Consider the following 22,193-nt stretch of genomic DNA (forward strand, 5'->3'; position numbering starts at 1 on the left):
TAAAATTACAGTTTGACACAATGCATTTTGTCGCTCAGTTACACTCTAAACTGCGTACTACCAATGCGCACTAAAATTGTGAGGCCTTATAAATCATTAACTAAGATGCTGACCTGCAAGTAGTGATACTCATTGGTTTCCGGAAAGAAATGCTTAAATGGTAATGTAAATGCATGGTTTGATTACATAAAGTGACAGCACAGAAACATGTCTTCCACTTTAGTAGTTTCTGTCAAAGCTAAGTATATTACAATTTTCAGCAAACAACAGGAGGACTTGTTAGTGACATCTGACATAAACCCATTAGTTATGTTCTTAATAATCCTTCTTAAAAAGATATTGATGATAACTTGTCCTTAATGAAAAAAAGTGAACTTTGATTACATGTTCACTTTAAATAGCAGCTCAGGTGACAACTCTTGGACAGACACTCAGGTTAGACTCTCTGTACCTCCTTCATGACTTGTTGCACTGCAGGAGTGTCTGGTGTGTACAGCAGCTTTCCAATAAACAGAGGTTTTATTCCTCGCCACACAATGCGAGACAGAGGATTGGACTCCAGACCTTGGATCAAACTCTTACAAAATGGAGCTGCGTGGAGGAAACGTTAGACAAACACATGTTAGTGTTAACAAATGTTAGACAAAAACACCTGGTTAAATGTGCACACACAGAACACTCAGTTAGAACTTGATGCTCAGTCATGTTATGGTGATTTTTGGTGTTGTTAAAGTATTAGATAATGAGAAATTCGGTTTTCTGCTTATTTATGATCACTTGTAACGAGTAAATCAACTGAAAACAGGAGCACATGCTAGGTTTCAGTGTTTTAAAGCAAATAATGAAGTTAAGCTGTCACACAGGAAGTCATTCACTCATCGATCAGTACACGTTTCATCTGTCCTGGATGAAAACAAACTAATTTCACACACACACACACACACACACACACACGGACGTCCAAAGCCTCTTACTAGTGATGTTGTCACGTTCCAGGTTTGTGTCTTCAGTGCCATTTTTTCCTAAGAAGGACTTGATGTCATTGTCTTCATACCAGTTGAGCGATGGGATGCGCTCACCACCAACCTCAGGGTGACCGCACATGATCCGTGAAAAAGCGCGAAAACTCTCTCTGGGCAGCGCCGAGCGATTCTCGGGAGACAGAAGACGAAGAGCTGCGCTCATCTCCGCAAAGCTGGAGAGAGACGAGAACTGAAGGAAGACAGAAGTGAGAGTGAAAGGTTTGGAGGAAGAGAAGGGAAACACAAAAAGAGGGTAGAAATGCAGGCATGGAAAATCTGGTCAATGTTAGTCAATCAAAAAATAAGCGACAAAACGCATAACATATAACCATGATGAAAGTAAAAGCTTAAAGTTCAACTAGCAGCCACTATTTTAAGGTCCATCCATCCATCCATCCATCCATCCATCGTCAACCGCTTATCCTGTGTACAGGGTCGCGGGGGGCTGGAGCCTATCCCAGCTGTCATTGGGCGAAAGGCAGGGTACACCCTGGACAGGTCGCCAGTCCATCGAAGTATTTTATGGTCAGATTTGTTTACTTATTATAATAAATGCAAATGTGCAGAACCTCCAAAAATGTTCTATGCAATCTACAGGGTGTCTTTTGAACAGACAGAAAAAACAGGTGTGTTCTTACATCATCAATGAGGACAGCCAGCTCCTGGGAAACTGAGGTGACAGCCTGACTGATGACCCTGAGGTCTCCAGCGTTAGTCATCAGACGTTCTCTCTGACCGGAGGGACAGACACACAGGTTCACTGATGGTACTTACTGTAGGTCATCAGATATACAAGCAACTCAGCATCACAGAAAACTGTATTCGAATTTAATGAATGTAGCACTGATGAGTGTATTTCTGCAGGTTTCTCTGTCCACTCAATCCTACCGTGAATAATTTGGTAAAGTCAAGCTGAGAGAGGAAAAGGCGTTCGGCCTCCTGCAGGATGTCAGCTGGCTGGTTACACAGCTGAGTTTGAAGATCATTCATGGCTGCTTCTCCTCCGTCCACCTTCAGAAACTGCCCCAGCATGCTTGCATTACACACCAAGTCCTTCAGCTGCATCTGAGCTCCAGCCACAGAAACCTGGATGGGACAAAATTGATGCCCCACGCTAACTTTAGAACAGTGTTCGGCTGTGAAACAAATAATAAATAAAACATCTCACTTGTTATTATCATGTGTTGATACCTGTGCTACTTATTTTTTATTCATTAATTTTTATTCATCTTTTAAATGTTTGTTTTTCTGAGAATTTACAGCCAATACTTCACCTGTAAATTGAGACGAGCCTTCAGCAACTGATCTACAATCACAGGCGAAAGGCTGCTATTGGTCAGGAGGAAGGTGGAGAACGTCTCATTGGCTCTTAGGTATTCTTCAACCGGGAGATCTACAGCACAAACACAAAGATTTAGTACCACCCTGCACAACAAATAATTTACACTGTATTTCAAATCCACACCAGAATAGAATAACCACAACAACCTCATGCAAGTGCACAAGACAAACCAAACGAGGACCCACTTTTAACAAAACTTCTTCACAGTGTTAGTAGTGGGCACAAATTTCACAGGTTACTTAAATAGGTAACCATCATTTGGAAAACCTGCCCATTCTGATTCTAGTAATGAGATAAAGCTCATAAAATTATGATGCAGAGAAACTCTGCTCTAGTGGCAGAAATATCAATTCTTTATTGATCATTCTTGACCATGACTATTGGACTAGTTCACTAGCTTACCAAAAGTGCTTGGGGCTTGTATGTTGCTGTCCTAAATAACTGTATTTTTCCCATTACAGTCTTAGGCTTCATAACATGTCCTCCCCTTTTATCTTTGGGGATTCTCAGTTGACCTGGCTGAAAACCTGTGTAGAAAGAAAAACTTGCAGTTTCACCCAGCTCTAAAGTTGACCAGCTATTTAAATTGTTTCTTCCTCCTGAAAAGCTGTACCACTAAGAAACAGCAATTTGCCTACATATACAAAAGGACAGTTTTGAGGTTACAAACCCCCACTTTATAATACGTCTTTTACAGTATGGGTCAGGATTTCAGGAGTCTGTTAGGCCATTTAAATTGGATTTTGTTGCACTAAAAACCTCACTGCTTTCATTCATCTAATTGCTTTTCTGGGGTAGTCATGTAAATTAATCTGCCCACAGCAAGCAGAGGCAAAACAGCCACTCTGTGCTGCTCTCACAAAAGCAGTAAATGGCCACATTCAGGCGGTCACTTGACACCCGTTTAAAGCCAATCGTATAGTACATATCAGCTACTGGCTGCTACTGTAACATGTCAGTCCTGCTCAGAAAAGTCTGGGAAGAGTGCTGGCTCAAACAAATTAATTAATTCAATGCTTTTATTGTATTTGATGCCAGGGACTGCTATCACTTTCATCTCTTTCTTTGAAAGTATGTTTGTTTTTTATTTAATAAAGAAAGATGGTTGTATAAATTATTCAAAAAATCAACATTTGCTTAGCAATCATTTTCATTGGCTTCTTGACATTTGAAGCAAAGAGTTCCTTATGTTGTATTCAGTACTTCATACATTGTGGTCATGTTGTCTTTCTGTACTTTACCACAGGAAGGCCTTATTTATACTGCACTACAACTTTACTGACAGAAGCCAAAGCTCTATTGGGTTTCCCAATATAAATAATTTATTCTGATTCCTGGATTATAAGATCACTACTGGTAGTACAATAAAATCAAATTAACTTTCTAGCTGGTATTTCACACCCAGGGTTTGTAATGACAAATTCTAACAACTATTTGTCATCTGAATAAGGTGCTGGGAGAAAGTGTCACTGTGTCAGAATGTCAAGGTATCCCCTCAGGTCTGTAGAGCAGATTCAAACAAGCTGTAGTACTTAGTCTCTCTCCCAGCCTTTGGACACTGTCCATCAGGTCCTGAAAGCCAGAGAAGCTCCGGTTTCCACTATAGGACAGAACAGTCTGGGCGTCCACGAAGAGACGAGACAGTCTGCAGGAGGAGGACAATAAGAGGAGTTTTTACTGGGACAGACACATGCAGTTAGGTTACATTTGACAGTGGTGTAACAGACTTTTTAGTTGACCAACCAAATGAATGATTTTTTTTGTGATGCCAGTTTTGTTTAGTTTTAACAGTTAGCACCTAGTAGTTGTCCAATGTGCTCCAGCCACTGTGGATTAAGAGACGCGCTAGTGACAGACGCTCCTCGTAAGCGTGCCCACCTCACATGCCTGATATTGCAAGTTAGAGTATGGACTGTGTAGTACAACCTTGGGGCCCTCTCTGTGTTCCAGGACCTCCTGATTTACAAATTAAGCACCGTGCCCAGCTGACCCAGAGTCCACCTTGGCTAACTGAAGAAATGTAAATTTCTTCAGTTTCTTGCAGGAAACAGATGTTTCTGTTGAGCAGATGTGGGAGTTTCACAGAAGCAACAGAAAGCACCAAAGACAGTCTCCGTTGTCAATTTCTGTCACCACGCAATATGTAACATATACGCAGTTCATCCACTGATCACAGGGTTGGCAGTTTGATCCACAATTCCTCTTGTCTACATGTCGAAGGGTACTTGGGCAAGACACTGAACCTTAAATTCCTGTCAATGGTTGGCTAGCACCTAGCATGGTAGATTGCTGCCATTGGTGTGAGTGAGTGAATGAGAAGCAAATTGTAAATTGGATAGAAATGTTATATAAATACAGCCATTTTCCATTTACATAAAGGATGTGTTAGTGTGCTGCTACTAAGCTAAAACATGCTAGAGCACAGGTATGATTTTTCCAGGTAGTGACTTCCTCCACTGAAAAATTATACCATCTTACTCAAAGGATATGTATTATTTGTCTCGTCTGTTAGTTAGCAAACAATAGTTCACTGGAGTGGGTCTTTAATCACAGCTGAATGAACCCCTTATTACAAGTTTATCTTCTGGGCTACTTTATCCTGCAAGCAATGATGGTAAACCACCACTCCAGACAGCTGCCCATGCTTTTACCTCCAGTCTACCTACATGGAGTTGTCAAAGTTGCCAACTTGGCCCCGTGTCTCCCCTGGTGTCGAACTGTGGAAGCAGGGGTTGTTGATGTTGCAGATAATGCCCTGAATCCAGGGCAAGGTGCCTGCTGATGGCAAGGCTTTGTTTGGAAAGTGACCTACAAGAAATAGAAAAGAAAAGTACAGTTCAGTACCAGGAGATTAGTCCAAGGTACGAAACAATGAAAATACTGTGGTAGTGACCTGAAATACAATCTACAGGCAGCAGACTTGGACCATAATCCCAAACTGCTGTTATTTGAACAAAAGCTGTTTTTTGTACCACTGATATTAAATTACAATGTTATTATCCTCAGCCTGATCTGAGGTTCCTTAACATACAATACTGATGTAAAGAAGATAAAATAAAGCTCTCAGGTAAGAAATGTCTGGGAAGTTTTCAGGCTCACGCAGCAAAACTGACTCACCAGGTGTTACACAACTTCTGAATGCTTAGTGTCCACCACATTACTTGGAATACAACCAATTCACAAAAAAGCAATTCTTTATATAAAGCGTCAACATTCCTTTCCCAGTTCGCTACTGTCTTTGGAGAGGTTACAATTTCTTAGCAAGATATAGCATTATGTAGCCCAGAAGCTACTGTACAAGGCACTGACCAACTGGCCTACGTTGTGCTGTCTCTTGCCATGATGTGTTTTATTATGTTACCATGTCATGTTAGTCACCTTTGCTAACGCAGTACTTCTCCAAGAAGGTCAAGAACACAGCAGGTTAGAAAAAAACAAATGTGCGTGCGTCCCACAAGAATCACCCTCAGTGAGTTAATCCTCTTTAGCTGGTTGGCACAAAGCCTTTCTTCTGACCTGTAAGGGTGCGTGTCTGAAAAGATATCACTCACATTGGCTCTGCTTGTACGGAGGGTGTGAATGACGAACAGAGATGAGGATGACGAAGAGGAAAAGCGGCCAGAGGAGCTCGATGATGAGCTGGATCTGTATAAAAGGAGAATATGGGAGCTGTTACATGTGCATCAAATAATTTGCCCATTTGATGTCCCGGCTGTGTCTTATATTACATTTTTCTGTGAAGAGAAAATGTGACTACCTTGTTCCTCCTGCGATATGTGATGTTCTTCCAGAGCAGGAGGAAGAGCGGCCTGAAATACCCCATCGCTCCCAACAGCTACCTGGCCATGACGCAAAGCTAGAAAACACAATATGCTGGTGAGAAAAGACAAAAGTTCAACAGGGTGTTCTAGTTGTCAAGTTGCGGTGTCCCCACTTTAATTACAGCTGGGGACAGTGGAGCTTAATCCTCAGCAGCACTCCTTTTATTTTAACTTTTATATTTCGTGCTCAGGCTGGTTGTATATTAATTGTGAGTGAAGGTTGTCTTGTGCGCCTGCTGTGATCTGCTCAAGATGGACAATCCCCTGCTTTATCCCGAAATCCTCCTGATCCTAACAGCTTACCTGTTTTACTCAGAGACTTCACTTTTGCTCTGTGAATGCCTCCTGCATATAGTCTCCTCTTGTGTGTGTGCTTGTGGTAAATAATCTGAAGATCTGGCTCACGATTTGTGCCAGGTTAGAAGGTAATGGCCTGGCTAAGTTCCTTTGCAAATCTGTGTAACCTCAAGGTCAAACTATTTTTTGTTGTTGCATTCATCTGTTTACATTTCAAGACTTTGCAGATGTCAGTAGAGATAAAGCATATCGGTTGTATAACCACTGTATTTTCTTCTTTTCTCTTTTGACCATGTAATTTCCTTAAATTTATACCTCTTATGGAGGCCCCCCGACAGGAAAACAATTATTGAAATGTGATAAATTTGTCACTTAATGTGGCAAGTTAATGTAAATGTGCATCTTAAAAAAATGACATGGCGCTAATATAAAATTAAAAACTAACACAAACTAACATTAAACCATAACTTAGTACTAAGTGTTAGAACAAAATGAATGCATTTCAATTGGGGCGCAAGTTATTTAAAATAAATATAAAATAAAAACTGAAATCGCCACTTCTCAGTTTGACTCTCGTGCATCATCAGTAATGGCTAAAGAAAATAATTGGCTAACTGTAAGCTAAGAATGAAAAGAGGAAAACTCCTAGCTAACATTACATTCGTATTATAGCCTCCTCTTCCTAGCATGTTACATAGTGATGCTGTTAGTGGTTTAAAATGACCTTTTCGAAAACAATTCACAAACAGTAATGAGCTTCCAAGACTCGTAAAGGTGTTGTTAATGATTACCTTTCTGTAATGTGGTTGATAAATCTCCTTTCAGTGTATCGGACACACCAACGGCCCCGGGTACCTTGTCATTGACTCTCCATTTCCAGTTTGTAATAGCAGGTGTGAGCTGAAGAAACTTCCGCCCACAAGCAACGCTGATTGGCCAAAGTATACTCCAGGGGTGTGGTCACAGAAGCCGGTAAAGAATCTGATTGGCTTTTGCCTGTGTTTTGGTAACTGAAGACATCTGATTGGCCAGGCAGTGACAACTGCGTTATATACAAGCTGGCCACCTTTCATAATAACTGTTTGGAATAATATTTACATAAATAAAAGGCATTACTTTATTAGTACATGCAGCATATGATTCCATTGTATACTTATTAAAATAGCAGTAAAGATATTCATTAATAACACACATTTGCAATTACATTTTCTGAGAAGAACTGTACTATTATAAATTTGAAATAAGTATTCTTCAATTATATATATTGCAATGACAACATATTTATGGAGCTGTTCAAATCTAAATATACAGTAGCTGTGACTCAGATGTACATAAGCATGTAATTTGTTTTGAAAAATGTAATTTGTTACTGTATCTAACTTCAGTCCAAGTCCTTTGCATCTGAAACTTATTCAGGGACCACTGATTCTCAATAAATAAAATCAATCAGATATCTTACAGATCATTTTAATCAACATCCAAGACAAAAAAAGTCTTAAAAATATACAGCATCTCTCTATCAAATAAGGCAGTTACCTTTTATTGTGCATATCTTCTTCCTGTCAGGCACCGTCAGAAAAGCACTATATGAGTGAACCAGAGCGCTGCACTAAATAGCCTTCTCTCAAGCGTTGTGACAGACACTTGTTGATATGCATGTGCATGTGTGGGACTGGAAGTACATCACAATGAAAATACAGACACTCTTTGTTCTGATTCAATTAAGGTTTCCCATGCAAGCAAATTCAGTTCAGGCACACTGGCAACACACCAGGCTGGAAGACCCAAAACTCTTGAGTACAGTATACATTCACCACCATGTAAAAGTTAGTGAAGTCAAAAATATTCTGTTTATGAATTATTGCATCTCAGCTACTGCCTGCATTGTTAAATATCAGATAAATATAAATGGAGAGCTACCATCTATCCCTGTCACTTTAAAATATGCTTTCATAATATTCAAATGTACTGTTCATCTTAAAAATATAAAGCTACACTAGTTTGTTGAATTCAGTGGTGGGACAACAGCTTATGATATGCTGTATGATAAATTGCATCATAATATTTTCTGCAACTGGCAAAAGTTCATGTAGCTTGAACACTATTGTCCACTTTTGTCCTTGATGCAACAGGAAGCTCTCAAAGAAAAACCGGCTGCTCCTGTCCTGTCAAGAGTCGATATGTTGAGGCTGGCATGGTCTTCAAGTGAATCTGCCCAGAGAGAAAAATCAAACCTGTGAGAATATGTTAATATGTCCAGTGTAAAATGTAATAATTAATTCATTGGAATACTCATTTCTGTATTGATGACAAAATATAATCCAATTGTGAAAGTAAGCATTTCATCCCTTTCCCACCTCTCCGACAGCATTGGTCAGGATCTGGATGATCTTGTCGTGCGGTGTGGCGACGACACTCTGCCCGTTGATTTCAATTATGCGGTGCCCAACACGGATGCCTCCTCTCTCCGCTATACCACCCCGCATCAGGCTGCAGATCTGCAACAAGAAGAGAGAAAGAATTTTTACATTTCAAAACAAAGATGTATGGGAAGTAGTTGAAAAGCACCAGAAAAAGCTAGGAAGTGGTCCCTGAGTTAAGATTATTATATCAAAGAAGAAAACTTCCTATAGTGACAAACAATTATTATTATTGACTTACAATGCCGTCCTCCACACTGAAGCCCAGCTGAAACTTGGGATCTGGCCTCCTGATTATTGCCATGGTGACAGGCGGGCAGTGGACGATGCTGAGCTTCACATACTTTTGGCTTTTTAAGTCCTGAGATAGAAACAAAATGTGAATAAGAACACGAAGATTACAGCAGTTATGTATCGTCAGTGTTCAGTGGCTTTTACCCTTCTCTTTCATATTTTCTTAAATGTTCCTGTCTGACCACGTCCAAATAGAACCACTTCAGTAATCTTAACTGTAAATATTTTCTTTGATAATGTCTTTATTTATGTAACTGACTTATTATATTTGTTTGCTGTTTTATCCTAGTGATGTGTGCTGCATTACTTCCTGAAAAGTCTGCAAACACTTGTGTTCAGCCTGGTATAGTCTGATAAACATTTATGGTCATTACCCTCTGAATATGAAATCTTTTATATTGCTATATGCAATGCAATAACACGATTAACTAAGGCCTTACAAATTACCATAAAGGCGATTGAGACAATCTCAAAACGCTAAACATTATACACTTCACAATAAAAGAATTCAGTGCAGTGCAGTTGTGTTGATGGCATTGTACAAGTGATCATGATATTAACCACAATGTAAACTTTAAGTTGTCAAGTTTTAATATCAGTGCCAAACACTAGTTTTACACAACTGGATAAATACTGAAATTGTCTCTTTAAACCTCAATTAACATCTGAATCAACTATCAAAGCAGTCCTTGTATTAGTACAATCACAGTGTTTGGAAACACAGTGCCATCTTGTGGAAGGCAAGATCTACAGTGTTAACATTTTAGGTGTTAAATCTGAAGCCCCATCAACAAATTCTGATATTCAAGCATAACAAGATTAGATTAGTAGACTTTCTTGTTCCCAGAGGGAAATTCTTTTTCACAGCACTATACATCACCAATCGACATTATCCTCCCCACATATCATTTCCCAACAAATGTACACCACAAATAACCACAACAACAACAAAAAAAGACAGCGTGTCCTCATCGAGACTCCTTGTTCAGGGCTGCTATGGCTGAAACACACTTGATTCATTGTTTATATATATTTGTATTGTTATTAAAATCACTACCTAAGTTAGTTCCTATTCTTACCCGGATGATGTTCTGGCAGGTGGTTATGGGCAGACCCACCAGGCTGGTGCTGTTGACGGACATGATTCGGTCACCGATGCTGAGCTCACCGCAGCGCTCCGCAGGACCACCGTGAAGGAGATTTGTCACCACCACTGTGGGCAGAATGGAGCCCCATCCTGACTCCACCACCGCCAGACCCAAGATCTCCCCAGGAGCCTTGGTGATCACAACCTAAAACACAGGCACGCAGCAAAGAAAATTTGGTTAGCCAGTTATTATTATACCTACAATTGCCTTCATATGAAAGTTGTCACTTGTTTTCATTTGTGCTTTTGAAGTAGGCGTCATATTTTGGGCAGACATTGCAGATGCAGAATGTATAATCTGACCTTTAACCATGCTAGTCACTACCAAGGGAAGGAGAATGTAGATACCCAGCTGCTGACCAGCATATTTATCTCTGCAGTGGTAACGGAAGAAGGGCACTCATTTTCCACTTATGTACAACACTTGTGGGCAGTCACACTTGCCTCAGTTAAGCTCATGTCTTTTTTCTTTACTTTCTTGTGTACGTTTTATAGCTGTTTATCTATTAATGGGGCTATGAACTTAGGAAGCAAAATAAGCAAAATATGAACAGGTCTTTTTTTTGCCTTTATTCAAAGGTGGATAGCAGAGAGGCAACAGGGAATAAGGGGAGACAGAGAAGGTGAATGAAGTAAAACAAAGGTCCCTGGCTGGAATCAAACCAGGGCACTGAGACACTTTATAGTCTATGGAGGAGGGAATGTTTGATACTTTAAAATATAAAGATGGCAGTACCATCAACCTCAGAATAGATAACAGATGAGAAATGAGATTAGGTGAGAATGAAGATGTGCGACAACTGGGGCAGGAACTTCAAATTCAATACCAAATACTCTTCTTGCCTAGAGGCCTAGTGAGCTAGTAAACTGAACTTCTGGCCCACACCTGGAGTAACCTCTGTTCCATGTCATGCTTTTCAAAATATTTCTAATGTCTCTTTTGTAAAAGCTAAAATATGATATTGCGTAACATCTAAAGTTAAATTACTATCTTATCTTAATGACATTTATTAATGGCCACCTTCTGCAGCAAAGGATTAAAAAACCAAAAGCTATGTATGAATCACATACAAATTACAGAACATCTGTAGTTTGTGTTAACATGTAGCCATAATCGCTCTGCTTACTTCTCTGAGGTTCTGAGAGTCTGAAAAGTGGGCCAGGTCTCCGTTGTAGAGCTCCTGACTTTCCAGGTAGTCACTGTACTCGCCAGGCCTCAGATCGCTGGCCTTGATGCCATTGGCCTGAAGGAACTGCTGGTAGGCGACTCCAAACGCCTGACCTATAGCCTGGGCTATGATCTGAGCCTGGATGGAGAGAGAGGGTGGAAGAGATGAAACTGTCTCAGGTTTCAGCATTGTTGTCACGCTCATGTCTATGGGGAGACTTTGCATCTGTATGGTAAGGGCATTTGTTAAATAAATATTCTTCCAACATTATTTTACTCTCCATTTCAATATGAACAAATGAAAGCTAATTACTTAATTTGCAAAACACAAAATAGTACACCTAAACCATATGTCACAGCCTGAAATTAAAACAACAATAAAAAAGGTAATCTATTTTTTCTTTTTTCCTTTTTACTGTCTCCACCCAAACTTTTCATATAAAAGTAGACACAGTGGCCTCATGGCCTTCAGTATCCCACAGCTAATTAGTTTCTAAAAAGAAACTCTTCCTCCTATTCAGTCTTGCCAACAGGGGGAAACTGGGACGACAGCCAGACCATTTTTACATTCAGGAGAAGTCGCTGGCTGTCTGGGGAAAGGAAACCAGGCCAAGCTGAAGTTGAAACTGTTGTTCACCCGAAAACAGCAAATTTGATCTGAGATGCAACACTGAGGGGAGCAAAAGACACCTTAATACCTTATTGAATTGTCAAGGCTCAAGACTTCAGATGAATTGAAAGATGATGTTGTGGCCATTTTGAAGATCATAAAAAGCCAACTGCAAAATTGTGCAATATGAGCTCATAAGGGAAACAGATACATATTATAAAAAAAAGAAATGTCATGCTGGTAAAAGACCCTTCAATCGACTAACTCACATCGTCAGAGGAGAAGACATGGCAGATCATTAAGCACTTCTTCTGAGGCCCGGAGGAGGATGAAGAAGAAGACTTAGAGGCTGGGTCACTATCCTGCTCTTTACGTTTCCTTCGTGCCATCAGGACCACAATGTCACCAATGTCTGCAATGTAAGAGATCATCTGCAGAGCGTGATCCATCATGGCTTCCTGATTGGAAACGAGACATGAGGGTGTTCAATATATTAGAATCAGAGAGAAGGCAGGAAGGTCTGGTTTGCACTTCAACTTGCAGTGACTTGAAACTTATGTAATCCATAGAACAAAGAACACTTTTACTGCCCCACCTTTATTTTTGTTAGTGAAGTTTTGATTGCCTGGTTGTCTCCTTTCAAAACTCTCACTGGTGAAGCATTCAAGGACACTTTCATTTCACAAAAACGATAATCAGCTGCCAAAAAAGCACTGAATTAATGAGCTACATTCAGAAGCCAAATATGAACTTTGTACAAAGGATTATGCAAAATCTTGTATTAGAAATGTTGCTGCTGGGCAGCCGTTATATCTCATCTATTAAATCTGAGAGGCTGAAGTGTCATTTAATGCAACAACAGGGAGAATTTAAAAGGCAACTTCCCCTTCACATACAAGTTATACAATAAAAAGTCAAGATGTTAGTATGAGATGCAAAAAAAATATAAATTAAAACTACTCAAATTGTCAAGAATAGTGTATAGGATTTTTTCAAAGCCGCATTGCTACAGTACGTGTAATATAACTAGGAGCAACCAGCCATACAAAGAAGGAGCTGACAGCAGATGACCCACTTTGACTCTCCTAACAATTCAATCACCCAGCAGAGGAAAACACACTCTACTGTAACTGCAACATTACTGCAGAGCTCTCATATTATTTCACCACTCAATTCCATATTAAGGATTCTTTCTGCAAGTGATGAGCTTGAAGGTGAAAATTTAGAATCAGATGACATTTCAGGCATTTAACTTAATTCTCATTAGTCAACTTTGTTGACGAACAAACATCCAGAAATCCACTGGAATTCCACTAATACCCATCATCATCAGCATTTAATGTCAAAAGCCAGAAAAACTACCAATTTTAAGTTTAAGTTATTACCACTTTAGAAAAGTGGTAGCAACGCCATACTAGTGACACTAGTAATAATACTGAAAACATTTTCTAAATGAGAGTAAATGCAAAAAGAAGCGTGGTCAAAACATTGAATGAAAGGAAAAGAAATTCAAAACTAGGGGGTAAAAACATTCACAGGACTTTTTCTGAACGGTTGGAAGAACACACCTGTTTGTCAGCACTTAGCACTTTGATTCGCTGGGTGGAGATGAACAGATCCACCTCTGTCATTGGTTGGGACTCTCCCTCTGGAGCCTGAAAGAAACACAGTTGCACTGATGTCATATGTGCATCCCTATGCAGATGACAACATCCCAACACAGCTAAAGCCATGAGAGAAGAATTTGGATTTCAAAACTGGTATTTTCAGTATGAAAACGATACCGCACAAAAGCACTATGAAGAAATGTGGGAGTGCATCTTCTGTTTGGGTTCACCTTAATGCGGTCCACAGCCTCCTGAGCCTGGGTCATTCGGGCGTTTGTAGATGGGTTCTTCTCTGATTTGATCTGAGTGGAGCCCAGGTACTTGGCACCAAATACCACACCATCCAACAGATCTTCAGGGTCACACGGACCAGGCACTTAAGAGGAAAACACGTTAACATGGTCGATGACTTGGCCTCATTTCTTTATGTTGTTGACTGATTAATGTTGTAAAATTTGCCACAGAAAAAAGCTAAATTTCTGTGAGAGAAAAGAAGTGTGCTTACCATCTTTATATGAAGGATGATAGGCACTCTGCAATGACAGCAAAAAGAGAAATCAACTGTTAAGGCTGAATTAAACATGGTACAAAAACAAAATAAAAACAGCATTCACAGAGTAGTTGATCAAGAGAAATTTAAAAGATTATAAATGACATAATTGATCCTTTCAGTTTGGACCAAACATTTGCATCACAAACACAGACTCTAAAGCTATTTTGCTTTTCTTTGTTTTACAACATTATTAAATAAATAATGGTTTTGTTTTGGCTGCTTGTCAGACTGAGACAAAACCTTGTGCTCAGGTAACTTGTGACAGTCATTTGCCATTTATTTAATTGATAATTTTTTGAGTTAAATGAGGAATGGGTTCTTCTGTATGAAGTATAATGAATATATCAACTCGTCTGGAGTTTATAATCCATTCTCCTTCCAGTTGATTGGAGAAATAGTACCTCAACCTACCTGCTCGCTCTCTGCAGCAGCCTGTTCTTCCTCTGGAGGCTCCTCGCCCAGCTTCATCCACACTGGCTCAGGATACTCATCGTCAGGCAGTGAGGTGAGGGAGTCGTCCCTGTGCCGCCCCTGTTGATCATTCCCATTATGCCCCCAGAACCTTTGAGCGTCCTCCTGGCTGTAGGAAACTGACACTACCGCATCCACCTCTCCTCTGTGGTGCATACTGGTGGGGTGGGGTGCAGCGCTGATCTCTGTGAACTGCAGCAGCCCCATCAGGTCTCTCTGGTAGCTTTCAGAGAACAGCAGACCTGTGGTTTCATTACTGTTGTCTGTCATTCGGGAGGGAGTGCACGTTTCCAGTTTAGTCAGGCTGGAGTGCTGATGCTGGGCAAGGGGAGGTGGTGTCCGGCAGCTGGGATGAGGTCCCATCATCTGGAGCTGGCTGAGCAGTGTACGGATGCGGCTGTGGTCTTCGTCACCTGATCTCCTGTTAGCAATCTCAACCACCTCTTCACTGACCCTATTCTCCACATCACTTAAGGTTACCTCCTCCTGGTAATCCCCAACACACTCAAAGTCCTCCACGCTCACCCCTTCTTTTTTCTCAACAGCTTCATCCTGTTGTGCCAGTTCCGCCTCAGTATCCAGGACTGGCTCTGCAATACTTTCCACAAGCTCCTGCTGGTTTACTTTGAGTGGAGGCACAGTGCCGCTCCCGTTCGAAGGTATTAATACTGGCTCACCCGGACTAGCCTTGTCCAGACTGTCAAAACAGGGGGGGAAGCTGGGATCATCCAGGTCATCTGCTGAGCCCGCCTCGCTGGAGGAGTCAGACCTCCAGTCTAATGGAGGAGGCTCGATCAGGCTGTAGCAGTCCAGATCCTCCACCCCTGCACCTGATGGAGCTGCTGGGACAGTGGCATAACACAAAGAGTCTGAGGGCGCAGAGGCTGACTGATCAGAGGGGCAGACATCCGAGTCCATTTTGAAGAAATAAAAAAAAAGCCTGTCAGAGAAAAAGTGGCATTACTGTAGTTGATTTCTGGTTGAGATCGCAAATGCAGCAGTTTTACTGAAGAGGTCATCGGGGACTAGGTTCAATAGGTTTCCAACTACATGAATGGCATTGTCATAAAACATAAAAAAAAAGTAATTGATGTAAATGAGAGCTGCTGCACTAACCGAACTGCCAGTATAACAAAAGACTGTATAACAAAATATTGTCTCACATAATGTCTTTAGTGCTAGCAGACACCATCAGTTAAAGACAGTACTATCTTAAGTACAATCATACACCCTTTTGTCCATGACAAGATAGAGCAGGCAGCCTAAAGCTCAGAGTATATGGACAACTTGTACAATATGTAGCCATCAAATAGACCCCCAGAGAATACAACACTTCACTTTCCTATGAAATAGATTTTTTATACAAGTCATTCTGTTGCCATTAGTGTACCCTGAAATCAACTGCCTGGAGAGCAGTTTGGGAATTCAGTTCCCTTTATGCAAGGTAGAGCACACCAAACTTCATTCAGAAAATCTGCACTTTTACAAAGCACCTCATAATAGATAAATGTAGTAGTCCCTCTGAACGACACTGATATAATTTTTACTAATCAGGCAGGTCTTCTGGTAAATTCGGCATATAAATTATCCACAAGGCAGCACAAAATCTGGTTCAAACACCGCTAACTTGCAAGGACGCAGTGATTTTTATAACGTTATTGTAGACAAGAAAATTTTAACTTAGGGGATGTAAGTTGGCGTTAACGGTTTAAAGAGTCACCCGTCACTCAGAAAAGGGTCGTATAACGTTATGCAACTATGCTTTGAAATAAAAGCTGAACTTTGAATAGACACAATGATACTTAAATGTGTTATTTTTCTCACAGATCTCACTCAAAACAAAACACAGTGGGAGAAGTGATGAGGGCTGGCAGTGAGCTTTAAAAATAACGGTAACGTTAGCTGTCCCTCCCATATTATTAACATTACAATTTTTTACACTGCGAGTCCAATAACGTTAACGTTACAGCTCAGTTTAGCTAACTTAAGTTAGCTGATAAAGTAGCTCAATGCTAACTATTTAGCTAATTACAAATCGCAGCACCACAAGAGGAGCTCATTTACATAAGATGCCATTTCTACGTTAAAACACAGTATGTTAAGCAGCGAAAAGAGCAGCTCCCACCTGATATTTTAGGTCTTTCTTGGTTTCTTTGTGCCCAGAGACTCCTGTGGGTGCCACGACACATAAATTGACGTGGTGTGGGATTTGAGACTTTTCCAAAACAGTGGCTTTGTTTTATTAGTCATACTAACAACAGCAGAAATATAATAATGTCACATAATCCAAAGGTTAAAAAAAGTCATGAAACAGAGATTTCCTGTCATTACTGTTGCTGATAGCTTTTATTTATTAAACTGGCTGACTCGGTACTTGAGCTGCATTCACGTCCTCTTGTATCTTCAGTCTGTTGGTTGTTCTTCTTATTCTGCCTGCTACATGTCAACGGTCTATCCACGACTTCATCCAAAATTCTACTTAATACACTTTCCCAAATCACAAGCTACATAGAACCCTCGTATTTGATCGTCTTGTAACGTTTTTGTAAATGTTGAATTTAACCATCCGTTTTATAATTTGAGCTCAGGAGAATCTCTCAATTGCGACCCGTACGTCAGCACTTGAAGGCAACAGTCACAAACGTCATGTCGAACCTTCCAGACCTCATCAATCAAACGTGAATAAAACGATCAGAGAGGACAGACGCTTTATTTTATTAAAAACTTAATTAATTTATATCATCTGAAATAAATTTACATATAATTAAATGTACATTTCAAGCAGATTATGTCCTATTTGACCAGCAACACTGTTTCCATATAAAATCGTCATCAGTGTTGTCTGCGGAATGTTTTCTACTGATTCTTCAGAGCAAAAATCAGATTTTTGCTCACCAGTTTCACACAGTTTCAACGCATGAGAAACTAACTAGTGAAATCAGTTGCTGTAGTGATGCTGGACATAATATTTTAACAAACAGGTTATGAATAACTGTAGGCCTATATGAAAAAAAAATGCATGATTAAAAATCAGGTGTATGTAAGGCAAATTTACCAGCCTTCTCACAGTGTATTTCTCTCAAAATCACCAAACATCTTTAATTTCTAAACACAACCAATATCATCCCTGTTTTAGCTACTTGAGCATTGACTGAACAGGTAGAGGAATAGTGGCCCTTTGCGGATTCTCTACGCTTGAACCTACTGTTAAAGTGGTTGTTGCAAGAATCTCCCAGGTACAGGATAAAGTCTCAGATCACTTTGCATACTGACAAACAAGGATGTACAGTCTAAGCAATGTTGTATTCCTCAGGCAAAAGAGTTTTCGTCCCAGCCAAAGCTGTTATTGGTGCAAACTTGGCTACACTAAAACTGTCTCAGAAAACAAAGAGCTGCCCTCTTAAACCCTTCACATGCCATGTAAATACTTTTATCTGCATCTAATGACACTCAAATTTTAAATACATTTCACATTCTTTCGTGTGATTATGATGCTGCAGCAGTTAGCAAAAATAAAGAACATTTCATTGATTGATCTCTTCATCAAATCTTGCCTCCCACTGTGAATTATGTTCAAATATGTTTTTTCATTCCAAGGGAATTGAAGATGTTTTGCCACTTTTTCAAGACAGTCAGTCATTTCTGATTAAGCACTTGGATGATTGGCTAGAAGTCTGCTACATTTTCCTCATTAAAAAACTGAAATCAACGGCCACAGACAGTCTGACTGAAGTCTGATCACATTAAAGATCTGCTACGCATCCTCTCACTCAGCAGTTTCCATCAATACCCAAGATTCAGTCTGTTATCTGATCTATTCCTCACTGTGAGGTGAAGACTATGTACTGTCTGTCCGGTCACTGTCGCTGGCGCTCATCTGGATCAAACCAATCACAGATGAGATGGTGCCCATCAGCCCCACCAGCCAGTTGGGGAACCATCCCGCCCACAGGAAGCCGGGCGGCATCCAATGAATGGCATTACTGAGGTCAGCCGTGCTGCCGAGGACAGAGAGTACCTCCCCTCGCATCTGTCTGCGGAGCTGAGAGCGACTGCAGAAGAAAAACACACTGGTTTTATGAAGACATAATGGTGGTTTGAATCAGTGACAGAACAATGTCTCTCAGTGGGAGAACCCTTTCTATAGAAACTGCAAAGAGTGAAAACTGTGGATACAACACCTGTTGCCACCTCCATCCCTCTCACATCTCTTCAGCTTGTTCTTCAGGAGCAGCAGAACTCGGAGTGACCTAACGAGCAAAACATTCACATGACACTTCAACTCAGATGTAATGTTTCATAGCCATTTATTCCATATTATACATATATATACACACAAGTAAGCACATGACTAAGTTAATGCGCAATCTTACAAAGTGCTTCACAAGCTATTCTGTTAACTTGTTAACGTGATTAGCATTTGATTTACTTAAAGTAAAAATGAGGCTGGGGTAATATAATATTTTTCTTACTGTCTTCAAATCCCATGACAAGACCTAAACCAACAACGTGTTAGGCTGTCTTTTATTACTCCTGAGTTACTCCTGTTGATTAACACCAAAGCCCATTGTTTCCTACGAAAGATGTTTATTTTAAAAGAGGTTTCACATTCATAGTTTCATCTTTAAAAAAAGGCTCAGTAATCTCCTAAAACAACTGCACACTGTAGTTTACAAACAAACGTTACTCCAGGGGTAATTAGTGTTGGGGGTTATTTTCAGCAGTGGATCAATACACATTTCAGTTCACACCCTAAGCACTACCGAAAGTGCCCTTGGTCCTAAACCCCTAACTGCTCCAGAGGTGCTGTACAGTAGCTGCCCACCACTCCTAATTAGGACAAATTCCACATTTGTTGTACTGTGTATAATTGTATCAGACCAATAAAGTTGATTTACAAATTACACATTTGGTGCTGTAGTAAGCGTGCAGCAGGACAGCCCTAGTCTGTCCCATCAATGTGTTTTTTAATTAATAGATTTTTTGGCAACAATAAGCTCTGTGGCACAGAGGAATTAGACATATCAGACACACAGGAAATACCATGTCTAGCCTTATCCTTACATTCAGTTTAGTAAATAACATTTGAATCATTCAATATCTGATATTTGTTATTCCAACAATCCATTTATTTCATTTCAGTGTATCCAGTCAGATTTGATTCGATGTTTGTGGACAGACAATCTCAGACCTGAGTATTCCCAGCAGCAGCGAGGTTCCCCACAGCATCGTGCTGAACAGCCACCACTTATCAGACTTCACTTTGATGAGCTCAGCATCAGCAGCCCATGCGATGTGTTCACAGGGGTAGTACAGCTGGTCAGCCACGTTGGTCAGCACCGATATCCAGCGCACGCCTGAGTCCTCCTCCTTTGAAAGACGTGCAACACGCATTAATGCTGCACAACACATAGAGAAACTGTGTATTTATGCAACACACCACTCTTGAAGGGTGGAAGAGGATGGAGGAGACTGTTGTTGTGTGGCTCACCCTGGTTCCCATCCCATAGCTGCGGGAGTAGGCCAGCATGGACAGATCATCGAACAGCCTCAGCACCGTCCTGCAGTGGCTGAGCTGAGCAGAAAACAGCAGCAGACTTCCCCCGAGCCGGTGGGATGAGACATCTGTTTCTGCCTTTCGGGAAAGAACTCCTCCAACCAGCTGGGAGCCATAACAGACCGTCCTGATCTGAAAAGACAAACAGAGTAGGAAAATGTTTGTGTTTTTAGGAGACTGGACTGTTTATTATTTGTTTCTATGTTAATAATAACAATAATAACATACAGTATTTATGCCAAACGTTTCTTAAATATTATTCAGCAAAAAACTCATAATTCTACTATACTACATAATTTCCCAGAGCCCAGGGCAGATCAGATTGTTTTTGTCTGACCCAGACTCCAAATGTAAGCATTTGCCAGGATGCAAGACAAGAACAAACCCTGACAATGTTCGACATTTTTGAACTAAATGATAAATTGTTTATCAAAGTATCAGTATTAACAATATTAATGCTGTATTTCAACATTTCTGTTGTAATATCCAACAGCAAAACGATACATAAATAAAAAAAGAAACTGAAAAAGGCTAATTTTATAGAAAATGTATAGAGTTTAGATTTTCCTCTCTCTAATAAGCCACCCTGTATTTAAAGGTGTAATTAATGGCTTTGTCCGGGATTAATACTGGAGGATATGTATTGTGTTCATAGGACTCTTTGTTTGTTTCTTTTTTCATGTCAACTTTCAATGCAGCCGGCAGCTGACACTGAAATAAAGCCATGTCAAAACCACACTTACGCTGAACATTGACCATAAAACCAAAGTTACACAAAAACTAGTGAGCTGTAAGGACAACAGTTAGGTTTTTATTTGCACCCCAGATATGACTTGTTACAGGATTACTTACAACTTTATCTCTCCCTCTGTATGACTCCAGCAGTCGCACCAGAGACTCCACAGCTTGCTGCATGACTGTCTGCTGCTCAAACACTCACTCACAACGGTGGACAATCAATTCACACGGACACACGAAGCTCCAGCATAAACATCTCCACCTAAAACTGTTTAACTGGGCCAGTTTTCAGCAGGACTTTGAAGCAGGAAGTATCCCAAATAAACGATCACCGATTTAATCGAACTTCTTCTTCTTTGTCCTTTGTGCGGACTAGACATAGCGATGGTGTGCTGCTGCCCTCCTCTGTTTGGTTAACATCAATTCTGTTTCAGCCATAGACTGTACATAAAAAAGCTTCAATAATAATGGCTGATGTACTTTATGTATTTCAGTAAATACAGTAAAAGTGTTGCAGAAAAAAAATGCAGATCTTCTAAAATATAAACTATACAGATTCCAGTATCTTCAACCAAGTCCAGTTGCCCTTGATTTTAACCTTCATTGGATATACAGATTAAGTTTTTTCTTTTCAAATCAATATTTCATACAAATAAACAGTTTCTCCAGGTTTTAAAAGATCTTTATACACTAATTTTCTCCAGTGTTTTTCTACCAAATTAGGTATTGAGGTTGTGTGAAACTGCCCTACTACATATAAAAAATGCCAAACCTAGAGCTTCATTTATTTACATGTGTTTCTCAATTATATAAATATTATATAAAAATATATAAATATTTTAATTCTGTCCATAGACCTACTACAAACCTAATCTGGAGTTTTCTTTTTTATAACCTAATGCTGATGATACACAGAGCAACTTTTAGAGCAATCGTGCAGGGCAACGTTGCCATCAGTGGTAATGAGTAAAGATTACTTCTGCAATCCCCTTCCCCAGTATTTTAATGCATCTCTGAAATGTTCTAAATATATTTTCACCCTCATATATTGCTGTTTTTCCTGGATCAATACTTCTGCCTCATTTTCAGCATCTGCAAATAGGTATTGTCCATATTCCCCCTCCACTATACTAAACAAAACACTTT

The 22,193-nt window shown here is 40.1% G+C and overlaps 3 protein-coding genes across 8 annotated transcripts in view; all 3 read right to left on the reverse strand.

Moving 5' to 3' along the window:
- abca7 (ATP-binding cassette, sub-family A (ABC1), member 7) overlaps window positions 1–7,390 on the reverse strand; it is a 33,842-nt gene extending 26,452 nt beyond the window's left edge. For 5 of the 6 annotated variants that reach the window (XR_006825010.1, XR_006825009.1, XR_006825012.1 and 2 more), the window contains exons 1-10: window positions 7,274–7,390; window positions 6,122–6,220; window positions 5,916–6,009; window positions 5,031–5,172; window positions 3,897–4,009; window positions 2,297–2,415; window positions 1,911–2,108; window positions 1,661–1,753; window positions 975–1,212; window positions 452–591 (exon numbers count right to left, since the gene is read on the reverse strand). Coding sequence is in view for 1 of the 6 variants with exons in the window: in XM_046048647.1 (XP_045904603.1) it covers window positions 452–591; window positions 975–1,212; window positions 1,661–1,753; window positions 1,911–2,108; window positions 2,297–2,415; window positions 3,897–4,009; window positions 5,031–5,172; window positions 5,916–6,009; window positions 6,122–6,187 (1,203 nt within the window). In the remaining 5 variants the exon portion in view is untranslated. Of the gene's footprint in view, window positions 1–451; window positions 592–974; window positions 1,213–1,660; window positions 1,754–1,910; window positions 2,109–2,296; window positions 2,416–3,896; window positions 4,010–5,015; window positions 5,173–5,915; window positions 6,010–6,121; window positions 6,221–7,273 lie in introns of those variants that run through there. The other variant, XR_006825011.1, reaches the window with a different exon arrangement.
- A 543-nt stretch (window positions 7,391–7,933) lies between these two features.
- Window positions 7,934–17,318, reverse strand: si:ch73-40i7.5 (amyloid-beta A4 precursor protein-binding family A member 3). The gene is made up of 11 exons (XM_046049716.1): window positions 16,878–17,318; window positions 14,693–15,692; window positions 14,234–14,261; window positions 13,959–14,104; window positions 13,690–13,776; window positions 12,391–12,579; window positions 11,471–11,650; window positions 10,276–10,488; window positions 9,144–9,263; window positions 8,840–8,980; window positions 7,934–8,693 (listed from the first exon to the last, which is right to left on the reverse strand). The coding sequence occupies exons 2-11, from the start codon at window positions 15,668–15,670 to the stop codon at window positions 8,622–8,624; spliced, it is 2,154 nt and encodes a 717-aa protein (XP_045905672.1). The 5' UTR covers window positions 15,671–15,692; window positions 16,878–17,318; the 3' UTR covers window positions 7,934–8,621.
- A 130-nt stretch (window positions 17,319–17,448) lies between these two features.
- pex11g (peroxisomal biogenesis factor 11 gamma) lies at window positions 17,449–21,373 on the reverse strand. The gene is made up of 5 exons (XM_046049718.1): window positions 21,162–21,373; window positions 20,244–20,441; window positions 19,944–20,122; window positions 18,934–19,002; window positions 17,449–18,804 (listed from the first exon to the last, which is right to left on the reverse strand). The coding sequence occupies exons 1-5, from the start codon at window positions 21,222–21,224 to the stop codon at window positions 18,591–18,593; spliced, it is 723 nt and encodes a 240-aa protein (XP_045905674.1). The 5' UTR covers window positions 21,225–21,373; the 3' UTR covers window positions 17,449–18,590.
- Between the last annotated feature and the right edge of the window lie 820 nt (window positions 21,374–22,193).

This window comes from Micropterus dolomieu, linkage group LG05, assembly GCF_021292245.1.
Source record: "Micropterus dolomieu isolate WLL.071019.BEF.003 ecotype Adirondacks linkage group LG05, ASM2129224v1, whole genome shotgun sequence".
In the NCBI taxonomy this organism is placed as follows: domain Eukaryota; kingdom Metazoa; phylum Chordata; class Actinopteri; order Centrarchiformes; family Centrarchidae; genus Micropterus; species Micropterus dolomieu.